General features: G+C 45.2%; 1 protein-coding gene and 1 pseudogene across 2 annotated transcripts in view; both read left to right on the forward strand.

Moving 5' to 3' along the window:
- The first annotated feature begins 2,276 nt into the window (after nt 1–2,276).
- Nucleotides 2,277–12,015, forward strand: part of VPS35L (VPS35 endosomal protein sorting factor like) — a 129,347-nt gene continuing 119,608 nt past the window's right edge. Inside the window, exons 1-2 of the mRNA XM_027098088.1 lie at nt 2,277–2,373; nt 10,331–10,430. Coding sequence (XP_026953889.1) covers nt 2,357–2,373; nt 10,331–10,430 — 117 coding nt within the window. The 5' untranslated portion in view covers nt 2,277–2,356. The remainder of the gene's footprint in view (nt 2,374–10,330; nt 10,431–12,015) is intronic.
- On the forward strand, nt 4,252–5,439 carry LOC113615567 (charged multivesicular body protein 4b pseudogene; annotated as a pseudogene). The gene has a single exon (XR_003431052.1). The product of XR_003431052.1 is annotated as a charged multivesicular body protein 4b pseudogene (transcript).

Below are 12,015 nucleotides of genomic sequence, written 5' to 3' on the forward strand. Positions count from 1 at the left end.
AGGGCAAAAGTTCACTGGAGCTGGAAATGTCTTAGCTGGATCGAATGGGAGAGAATGCTCAGGTTGAAGCTCACACCAAGCTGCTAACTTGCACAGCGTTAAGAATCCAACCACTGCTGCTGCCTGGTCATCTAACGTGAGCATAGTCCAATGGTCCTCATTTTTACCTCTTATCGCGGAGATACTACATTTGATAATCTACAAGGCAGTGTGAGAACAGCCTCTCCCTTTTCCAGTGGCCACCCTTTGCTCTTGTTTATTATGTACATTGACTGGGAACTCTTTATTACTCATACTGAGCTGAAAACAAGGACCCATTCTGGAGATGAAGATCTTTTTTTCTGTCAGGTGTCACTGCCCCATGAACAACCACACACAATCCCCCTCCTACCCCCAAATGAAGAGTAATAGTTATAAAAAAAAATAAGCAAGTGAAGTTGGAATGCTATCTGTAACAGACCGTAGTGGGCATACATGTAGGTTATAAAAATTTAAAAAAACAAAGACTTTCAGTCATGGAATGCAGCAAATCCGATTGGGGTATGGTGCAGTGGAGTCACATCGGTTAGGTTCTAAAGGACAGCTCTGGGAACAAATACCATGTCTAACCAAAATTATACTTCACAGTAAAATATTACCTTTTCACTTATTTAATCTGTTCCCTTTTGGTCAGTTTCTCTATGGCTTTCAACGCAGTTTCTTGAGGTGGTTGACAAAGTTGCCACCAGAAGCGTGGTTTTGCTTCTCAGCCTATGGTGGGAAGACTCCCCTTTCACACTTTACATAACTTACAACAGCCTGTTTCAGGATTACCTCCATTATCTGTGTAACACACCTGACATTATTAAAGAGTTCAGAATCAGTGGGTGTGCCTGACTGTCCTGAGGAGCGCACGCTGTTGCTCTGCCGCTGCTTGTGTTCTATGCCCGTCCCCACCTTCACCACCCACAACGATCACAGCCCCTTCTGCATCCAGAGACCAGCAGCAGTGCCACCCAGGGACTTGTTAGAAATGCGGAAGCCCAGGCCCTGCCCCAGAGCTGAATCAGAACCTGCCTTTAAGATCCCCGGGTGAGTCTGTGCAATTCAAACGGGAGAAGCCCTGCTTTATGATACACTGCATCGTCTGTGGCCCTGGAAAGAAAAGCTCTGAAATCAGAAAGGTCATAGAAGTTACAATATGATTTTTCAGCCTGCCAAGTGAGTGATGTACTGCTTCAACTGAGTGCTGACCATTTGCCGGGCATTTGATAATCATCTCCCTTCACCTCGGTCAGAATTATCCTAACTTCACAGCTGAAGAAACTAGGACTCAGCGTGCTAAATAAACTGCGTATTCCGTTAGAGGGTTAGGGTATGTTCTACTGCCTTTTCCTGAGGAGATTTTTGAGAATGTGGTTTTCTGACCTCCTCCTGTCAGAAAAGACACTTCAAAGAAAAAGGGAAAAAAGTGAGGATCAGATGCCTTGTGATTAACCAACTGTTAACCAACAGTCACCCCCGTTAGATCTCCCCTGTTAAACTAGTAGTCAGGTCTGGAGTCAGGTCAAATCCCGGTTGCCGTAATTTCAGAGGTTTGCAGTGGGGAGTAAATGAAGAGTGAACGCAAAGTGCTCAGCACAGGGCGTGACACATGCTTACTATGGCAACCATTTAGTAAAATATCCTGTGATTTTTTTTTTTTTGATCAGAGAAAACTAGACTAGACTAGAGCACGGAAGTTCTGTAGTGGAAACGGACATCCACCTTCATAGAAACGTACGGCTTCGCCAAGTGGGGTGAAATGCTGACCCCGATTTCTCCAGTTAGTTTAGTTCCAGTCGAAAGCTGTCCCATTTGGATCTACGGCAGCCCTTAGAGACCCAGGTTGTTAGTCCTGGGAGGTGGGTACGGTAAGTGCCTAAATTCCCCGGTGCACGGAGGTGGGCGCAGTGTCTTGCAGAGGGGGCGTGGCTTACCCAGCCAAACTGCTAATTAGCCGCAAAAGCACGCGCAGGCTGGACGCTGTTCCCACCCCAGCCGCGGTTAGCGTCTTCTCTCCGCAGGTGTCTGGATTCTTCACCGCCTCCAGAGGGCGCCGGCTGGCCAGGCGGCCACCTGCCGCAAGTGCCAGCTCATCATGTCTGCGCTGCGGCACCAGCAGCCACAAGGCCTGCGGTGCCCTTCTTAATCATGGCCGCCCGAGCGGCAAGGCCCGTGCCTTGCGGGAGGGCGCCCCGCCCCTCACAAACATGGCGGCCCTGACCCTGCGGGGAGGGGCGTCCGCCCCTTACAAACATGGCCCCCTGGAGGGGCGTGGTCTGGAAGGGCGAATTGGGCTGGCGGTGCCAGAAGTAGCGGTCATGTGACTGGGAAGATGGCGGTCTTTCCTTGGTAAGAAGGAAGCGGCGGCTGGGCTTAAGGGAGGTGGTGTCCTTCGTTGTTTCTGGGATTCTATCTCTGTCTCGGTGTGTGTCTCTGCGAGGGAGTGTGTGAACTGCTTTCTGTTGGGTTTGGTGGAGTCTCCCACCCCATCTCCTGGTGGTCTTGACCACAGATCCCCGGCCGCTACCCGGGTTCAGAGGACCTCCCTGAAGCCGGACGGGTGGGATCTTGGTCCCCTCCTCCGCTACCTCTCCCCGCGCCTTCCACGCCACCCTCTCCATTCATTCCCTAAAAAAAGCTCAAGTTCCCCGGCCTCCGCTTTCCCAGAAGTTGGCGCGGGTTCTGGGGGAGCTGGCTGCAGAAAATGGTGGGCTCAGCTCTGGTCTGGACGACTCGGAAGACCTGGCAGTTTTCTGAATGACTGGGCTCATCTAGAGGAGACTTGCTTTTCTCATCTGTGAAATGGCTGCTATTCATCCTACTCTGTGCAGGGCCCTGCACTGGGCATTCACGATACACAACCCTCAGACGTACTCCTTGGCATCAAGGAGCTGACAGTTTAGTGGAGCAGATAAGCTTCTGAATAGAAGGATATCCAAAGAAGGCATTGGGGATTAGGCACACCTGGCGGCTTGGGGAAGGTTTGAGAGAGGAAGAGCCTTAAATTGGGTTTTGGAGGATGAATAGGAGGTCATCAAGAAGAAGCTAATGGCGCGTTCCAAGGCGCCTGGGCCTGTCGGCCTCTTGTGGCTGGAGTAGCTAGGAGTGATTGGCGCTTCAGGCTCCAGCTGCTTCTACGGGTGTGTGAAGAACCGGAGCAAGATGTGATGGTAGTAGTGGAATTATTTGGGCACGTGAGAAAGGGAGATTATTTTCTGATCTTTCTCTGCAAATGATGCAAAGTGGTTTACATTGAATGAGTGAGTGAGTGAGCAAATGAAAAAATATACAGCCCTGGACCTTAGAAATAATCAGATACATACTTCTGATTTTATGCTTGATAAACAGCGGTCTTTCTCTTGTTCCCTTCACATGTCTAACTCTTTAAGAGTCTTCCTTCAAAAGTCTCGGTATGCTAAATCAGGATTGGATGCCAGTGAGTTCTTATATGACCTGCCTTGAGTTTTCTTTGACCTAGTCATGCAAAACCCCTTTTAGGAAATCACTAAGGCTTATATACCAAAACATATAGCTTCAATGCACTTATCTGGCTGGAATTTTGTAATCAGAAGATCCAGGAAGATGCTGTTTAATCCCAGTGCATTTTTACCTTTGGTATACTTTACAGAGAGAGGTGCTGTTAGCCGTTTAGCATCTAGGGTCTCCACAGTTCCTAGTCTGACTGTGCTCTAAACACTTCTGTCTGTGGTAGCATGTGTTCATCTTTCAGTTTGCCCATAGACTTGATGCTTCTTAAGTTAAAGGGGCTGAGTTTTAACCATCATTGTATCTCCAGAGCCTGGCATGGAGCTTGGCAGATAGTAGGTGCTGAGTAATGTTTATGGAATGAATGAGGAGACTGAGGAGGCCCTCAGAGGAGAAACGTGTTTCTGTCATTAAATTTGACATTTATTAAGCCTTTATCTTGTGCCAGGCACTGTGCTAAGTGCTGAACGTGCAACATCTCATCTCCTAAAAAACCCATTTTTCAGATAAGAAGGTGGAGACAGAAAGATGAAGCAGTTCATTTAGCTTTATAGCCTGCAAGGAGTACTGAGGTTTGGAACTCAAACCTGTGATCTTTTTTTTTTTTGGCTGCGTTGGGTCTTTGTTGCTGCACGCGGGCTTCAGTAGTTGCAGTGCACGGGCTCAGTAGTTGTGGCTCATGGGCTCTAGAGCACAGGCTCAGTAGTTATGGTGCACAAGCTTAGTTATTCTGTGGTATGTGGGATCTTCCCAGACCAGGGATCGAACCCGTGTCCCCTGCATTGGCAAGCGGATTCTTAACCACTGAACCACCAGGGAAGTCCCAAACCTCTGATCTTAATCATTATTGTCATATGGCCCTACAGTCTAGGTCCTGGGCTGAGATTCCTGGGTAGCAGTGTTCCTGAGTCCTGCTGTGTTGTCATGGGTCTCCCCAGAATGCCTCTTCTCACCCACACTTTTTGTTATTACTGACCTCACCTGTGAGATGTCCAGTGCACTGTGGATTACATTTCCTGTTCAGTCCTATGGTCATAGCACTGTTAAAAATACCATTCTTTGGAGTCAGAATTTCTACATCATTTTAAGACTCTATTGGGGAGGGGGAGTATATTGTGATTGGGGGATAAAAAACTGTGTGGCCAGATTATGTCATTAGTAATTAAAAAGTCACTTGAGGGCAAGGGCGGCCCGACCCCCCAGGCGGCCATCCAGAGGCTTCGGGACACGGAGGAGATGCTAAGTAAGAAACAGGAATTCCTGGAGAAGAAGATCGAGCAGGAGCTGACAGCCGCCAAGAAGCACGGCACCAAAAACAAGCGCGCTGCCCTCCAGGCACTGAAGCGCAAGAAGAGGTATGAAAAGCAGCTGGCACAGATCGACGGCACACTGTCAACCAGCGAGTTCCAGCGAGAGGCCCTGGAGAATGCTAACACGAACACCGAGGTGCTCAAGAACATGGGCTATGCCACCAAAGCCATGAAGGCTGCCCACGACAACATGGACATCGATAAAGTTGATGAGTTAATGCAGGACATTGCTGACCAGCAGGAACTTGCAGAAGAGATTTCAACAGCTATTTCAAAATCTGTAGGGTTTGGAGAAGAGTTTGACGAGGATGAGCTCATGGCAGAATTAGAAGAACTAGAACAGGAGGAGCTAGACAAGAATTTGCTGGAAATCAGTGGACCGGAAACAGTCCCTCTACCAAATGTTCCTTCTATATCCCTACCATCAAAACCCACCAAGAAGAAGGAAGAGGAAGACGACGACATGAAGGAATTAGAGACCTGTGCTGGATCCATTTAACTGGTCCAGCGCGGGCTGGGCCCAGACAGACTCTGGTGGCCTGCGAGGCGGGCAGGCGCGTGCGTGTGTGGGGCAGGCAGGCCGTGGTGCAGGCAGGTTCCATCGCTCTCGAATCTCCCTCCAAAGCAGTAGGGCTGCATCACTGCTCACTCTGCATAGCATGGTCTGGACCCAGTGGTACGGGTTGGGGGGAGGGGGGTGGGGGGCTGGGAGGTGCCTGCTGTTTATAATGTTGAATTTCTGTAAAATAAACTGTATTTGCAAATCCAAAAAATAAAAAAAGTCACTTGAGAATTAAAAAGCAGTTATTGGATTTCGGTATTTCCAGTATAAGGAGATTAATTTGGTAACTGGTAGTAGGATTTCTACACGTATGTTACCCAATGTAAATAATTTAAAAATAGGGCAGTGTCAACCTTTAATGTGCATATCAGTCACCTGGGGATTTTGGAGAAATGCAGACCCTGATTCTGTAGGGGTATTTCAGTACTCCCCAGGTGATGCTCTTGTTGGTGATCTGTGACTCACACTTGGAGTAGCCAGAGGCCAGACCAAGCTAGGAGTGGAGGTATGAAATGTTGGCCTTTTTTCTGTGGCAGCTGCCAAGGAGCCAGACCACCCTTTCGCATTGCTGGGAGTTGGGGGTCTTTTTACCAGCTTACCAGCTACGTTCGCGGGAAGAAGAGTAAGGCTTTTTGAGAAAATGCCCACTAGAGGTCACTGTTAGCCTTACCAAAGACCCAGGCATTGAAGAAAATGCTTTTAACATCTCAACCTATAGGAAACACTAGGGAACTGAGAGCAAATTTGAGGAAATAATGGAAGAAATGGTTGAAAAATCGAAATAGCAACCTGACATGGACTTACGGCAAGGGTAAATGTTTCCTTCCCTTTTGTTTTTTAAAGGTTTGTCCAGAACAAGTATTTTTTCCCCCAAAGAATTCCCTCCCCTCACACTTAAAAAAAAAAAAAACATTTCAAAGGTCAGTCCTTAAAAAAAAAAAAATTGCTTTTTCAAATTCTCAAGTTGACCTATAGATGATCTGTAGAACTACTGAATCCTAGAGGCAGGCCGCCTCGGTTTGCATCTGTCTGTATCACTTGCTAACCTCTCACAAGTTACCAACAGCCTCAGCTTCTCCATCTGAGAAATAAGCATAATCATAGTACCTACCTCATAGGATTGATTAAATGAGGAAATAGAGGTAAAGGGCTTGTCCTGTATCCTGGTATATAGTGTCAGGGAGAGGAAATTCCCCCTCCTACTCTCTTTGAGTTCTTGTGGCTGGACCAATAATAAAATTGACACAAGGTAAATTAATGGGAGAAAAAGAAACAAATTTTAATTTGTGTGTTCTGGAGGTCTCATAGATACAGGACCTAAGTAATGGCTGAAACAGGCAGCTTTTATACTTTTTAGACAAAAAAACTAAATTTGTGAGGAATTGACAGAACAAAGAAAGTTGGGCTTTGGGTGCTTAATTAGTGAAGAATCTAAACAGCAGTCTTGTGGTATTAAAGAAATAACAAGGTTCGTTTATATAGGCTTCTTGGCCCTGAGTCCCCATCTCTGACAACAAGGGTGTCCTTCTACCTCCAGATGCAGGTGGGCACCTTTCACAGGGGAGACTTATTTCCTGCCTTCAGGGAGACAGAGAGGAGGGTCAGAGTGTCCCTCTACATCAGCTCTTCCTTAAGTTTCTTAAGTAACTTTAATTCAAGATAATCAATATGCCATATTTGGGGGTGGCCCGCTGTGGGCCCCAACAATAATAAGCGCATAATAAATGAGAACTGATCCTTGGTTGTTGTGTATCAAGTCATACTGCTCTTTTGATACTATCCTTTTTTTAGCTGTTGATTCGTTAATAATTATTATGGCGATGAACAACACATTTGCAGTTGAATTTCAGGTCAGATTACATTTCTACTCATTCTATTAAATTAACTTTTCAAAATTCTATTGATAAAGTTAAGAGTGATCTGAAAGGAGGAAAAGTATAAGTTGATTTTTTAAACTCCATTATGGCTGTTGATGACTAGACTTCCAATTTATTCTTTGGGGTTTTGTTTGTTTTATAAATGAAGGATTGGCTGGTAGCATATTAAAAGGAGTTTGGAAGAATATTTCATAAATGAATTCAACTGAAATATTTTTGGAAGATGAAGACAGTATATATTTAGTAAATGTAACCCAAAGGGACTAGGCAGTGTATTGTGGTAGGGGTTTTCCTTTAAAAACAAAAAACAAGTAGAGGCCGGTCTATATTGTTAACTAGCTTTTCTCCTTTCCTACACTCGAAGCGAAATTTATTTAGAAAGGGATGGAAGCGAAATTACGTGGGCTCTCAGTTCTTTTGTACCGTGTTAGATGTCTGAGTAGGTGGGGTTTATTGAGTAAAGCTGATTAATTGCAAGGCACAGTTAGATTTGGGGTTCATACACATATTAATGAAGTCAAGGAGCTGAGAATGGGGGTGGGAATGGGGGGGCGTGGAAGGGATGAATTCAAGGCATCTGGAGGCCAAGGAAACAAAGGGGCCAGCTTCCTGTGCTCTTTGAAACTGAGTTTTCCAGGTTTTTAAGCCTGTTTGCCATTTGGTCAGCCATTTTGTCTTTAAGTCATTCCTCTCCTCTTGAATTTTACTGTAAGCATTCAAGAGAAGCCAAGCTGCACCTTCAACACTTTGTTTAGAAATTTCTTCAGCCAAATATCCAAATTTCATGGCTCACAAGTTCTGCCTTCCACAAAACACCAGGACACGGACTAATTCAGCCAGGCTCTTTGCTACTTTATATCAAGGATTGCTTTCCTCCATTGTCCAAAAGCGTGTTCCTCCTTCTGTATGAGGCCTCATCAGAATGACCTTTACCTTCTGCGGTTCTACCAACATTCTGTTTACCCCCACTTAGGTATTCTCTGAGAAGGTTGAGGCTTTCTCTGCAGCTTTCCTCTCTTCTTTCTGAGCCCTCACAATGATCACTGGATCATCAGTCCATTCACGGTAGTGGCTTTTTCTAGCACATCCTTCAGAACTTTTCCAGCCTCTACCCATTATCCAGTTCCAAAGCTGCTTCCATATTTGTTATACTGGCACTCCGCTCCGGGTACCAATTTTCTGTCTGAATTCGTTTGGGCTGCTGTAATGAAATACCACAGACTGGTTTTCCTTTTTTTTTTTTTTTTTGGTTGTGCTGTATGGCATGTGGGATCTTAGTTCCCCAACCAGGGATCGAACTTATGCCCCCTGCATTGGGAGCACAGAGTCTTATCCACTGGACCACCAGGGAAGTCCCCCAGACTGGTTTACTTATCAACAACAAAATTTAATTTCTCACAGTTCTGGAGGCCGGAACTCCAGGATCATGGCAGCAGCATGGTCCGGTGAAGGCACTCTTCCTGGCTCACAGCCAGCACCTTCTCACTGTGTCTTCACATGGTGGAAGGGGCTAGGGAGCTCTCTGGAGCCTCTTTTATAAGGGTACTAATCCCATTCATGAGGGCTGTACCCTCAAGATGTAAGCACCTCTCAAAGGCTCCACCTACTAATACCTTTTGTGGGTTAGGATTTCAATCTGTGAATTTTAGGGAGACACATTCAGATCGTAGCACCTCTCCTGCCTTTTATGTCCTAGTTCTCATGCATTTTAATTCTACATATATTTTAAACACCGTAAGAAGTTTTTTGTAGTCGATATTTAGTTTTACCTACACCTTTATCTTTTGTATGCTCTTTAGTATATATCTAGTATATATGCATATGTACACATATATGCACATACATATATGTATATATACATGTTAGCATATATTTTTTGCTTTCAGCTGGGATCATTTTCCTTCTACTTTCAGCATTTAAAAAAAAATTAAGGTGTGGTTCTGCTGCTGCTGTTCTCCTTTTTCTTTGACTGGAAACTTCTTTCTTTTGCCCTAATGTTCACAGAGTGGTTTCACTAGGTCTAGAATTCTTGGTTGGGAATTATTTTCCTACAGTACTTTAAAGGTATCATTCCTTTGTCTTGTGGCTCTCATTTCTGTGCTGAGATAATAATCTTTACTGTTGTCCTTTGAAAATACATATCTTTATTCCTTTTAAGAAATCCCCTCTTTTTCGTTTTCAGCCATTTTGCTATGAAGGCCCTAAGTATGGTTGTTTTTTGTTTTGTTTTTGTACTGGTCTTGCTTGGGGCACAAGCATTTCTTGAATCTGCGAATCAGTGTCTTTCTTTAGTTGGGGAAAACTTTTAGCTATTATCTCTTCAAATACTGCTCTGCCTGTTCCTCCTCTCTTCTTTGGAATTCAGATCGTATGTGTGTTAGACCTTTCTTCATGTCTCTTATGCACTCTTCTGTGCTTTTCATCTTTTTTCCTCTCCATGCTTCAATGTGGGTGATCTCTCCCCTTTTATGTTCCTTCTCACTAATCCCTTCACTTGTTAAGCCTCCGCAAGACTGATGAAAACTCTCTGCTCTTCATCTACTTGGCTTATTCCTCCTGCTCTTCCACAGCTTAATTGGAGAATACTTTGAGGGGAAACCAGGACCGAATCTCTCACTTCTCTGCACTGCCTTCTCTTCAGAATCTCTTCCTTCAAGCCCTGGCTGTCTCCACAGCCCTGAGCCCTAGTTTATCTCTACAGCCCTCTGAGTTTTCCTTAAAGCTTCTTTGGCTACTCTGCACCCTAGCAGCTGCCCTCTGCCTGGCTCTTGTCCCATGCCAAGAATCAAAATGCTCTGTGAGAGATAGCTGGGCAAGAAAGTTGGCTTCACTTCAGTGAGCTTCCCTTTGTTCTGGCGTCTGTCCTCGCAGGTCTTGTTTGCCTCGGCAGCTCCTTATACCTTCAAACTGATTTAAAAAAAAATGTTTTTTTTAATTTACCACTTCTTATTGGTCTTGGTAAAAATACTGTTCCACTGTAAACTGTCTCATCGATGAGGAAGTCTCAGCAAGAAGTTGTTAGTGTGTATGCATCTCCAACTAATTGGTTTCTGGGTTTTGCTGTTTACCAGGCATTCCAGGAACAGGAACTACAAGGCTGAGTTTGCATCATGCCGGTTGGAGTCTGTACCACTGGAATTTGGGGACTATCACCCACTGAAACCCATAACTGTAAGTTTTGTCAAGGGTCCCTCTGTGACATTCTTATTCCATAAAATTATAGACAGTATTCCTGGGTCTTCCTCATTTTGCCAGTGGTAGGTGCTTTTGCATATTTAAATCAACCAGTTTGTTCTCTGCCCCATTTTTTTTGTGATGTTGGTCTCACCCACCATCATTTTTATTCCCTTTCTCATATTAGTGAGGTGATCACGCATATGGGATGCCGTTGTTCCTGATTTGGAGGTGTAAACAAAATACTTCTTAACTTGCCTATTTGGAATATTAAGATCACTCTAATTACTAATGTAAGGTGCTGTCCTAAATAGCATCTTAGTCTATCTATGAGTTTATTTAAAAAACAAAACAAAAGGCAAGCAAGAGTCATAGATTGTCTCATCTGAGTTAGCACTTTTTTATTAACAAGTAATAGAAGCTACGTGGCTGTCATCATGGGTGGGATGAGGTTGACAGATGCCACTAGACACTGAGGATGTGACGTTTCTGAATGGCAGAGAACCTGAGAACACAGAGGTGATTACATAAAGCAGGAGATCACAAGACCAAGCTTCAGTCTCCCAGGGCCCCTCAAATCCCCACGGGCTTGAGTGGCTGCGGCTGAGCCACCAGTGAGTTGGTTCCAATCTCAGGAGCTCAAACCCAACAGCAGGGAGAGTGTCTTCTCTGCATTTTCTGTTTGCCCAGTTGGGTTATGTGTCCTTCCCTGAATCAACCCTGGTGACTGGGGTGTAGAATATGCTGATTGGTTGGGTTGGGGCTCCTGCCCACCCTGGGAGCCAGGAGCAGAGTTCACTCCACCAGGCCTTTAAGAGCTGAAAGTCAGGCAAGGCTGCCTTCCCAAAGAAAATGTGGACTGTTGAGGCTGGGAGATGGAGGAATGGAGGCCAGGCAGACAGGAACAACAGACATGCACCAGTGGGAGGCACTTCAAGTTACCTAGGGTTAGTGTCAGACTCCACAGGTGTAGGGCATGGTCTTCAATAAAACTGCCCTAGCTTCAGACTCCAGCTGTAAACTTGGGGGTCCCCAGGCCACCTGCACTTCTGACCAACTGGCTACAAATCTAAGGGTTTCCGGCGACCTCCCTCAGGTTTGATAATTTACTAGAACAACTCACAAAACTCAGAAAAGTGAAATACTTATGCTTATATTTTTATTATAAAGGATGCACATGAGGACCAGCCAAATTAAGAGACATATAGGGCAAGGGGGAGGGTCCCAAATGCAGAGCTTCCTTGTCCTCTGCCTGTGGAGTCAGGGTGTGCATCACCTCCCAGCGCATCATGTGTTCAACTGGGAACCTCCACTGAGCTTTGGGGTCCAAACTTTTTATTGGGGTTTTATGACACACATGATGGATTGATTCCTTGGCCACATGATTGAATTTGATCTCCAGCTTCCCTCCCCTCTGCTGAAGTGAGATCTCTTTCATCTTTTGATAGGTTTATTGTCCATCTGTGGTGAATTAGCCTGAAAATTTTTTATCATAGTAAACCTTTAGACAGATCTGTTATATTCTACAGTGAGGGTTATCGCCTGGCTGAAAGTCCGAGCCCTCTAATCACATGTTTGGTCT

The sequence above is a fragment of the Aethalodelphis obliquidens genome, unplaced genomic scaffold (genome assembly GCF_003676395.1).
Source record: "Aethalodelphis obliquidens isolate GAN/ISIS:26980383/991018 unplaced genomic scaffold, ASM367639v1 scaffold120, whole genome shotgun sequence".
Lineage (NCBI taxonomy): Eukaryota > Metazoa > Chordata > Mammalia > Artiodactyla > Delphinidae > Aethalodelphis > Aethalodelphis obliquidens.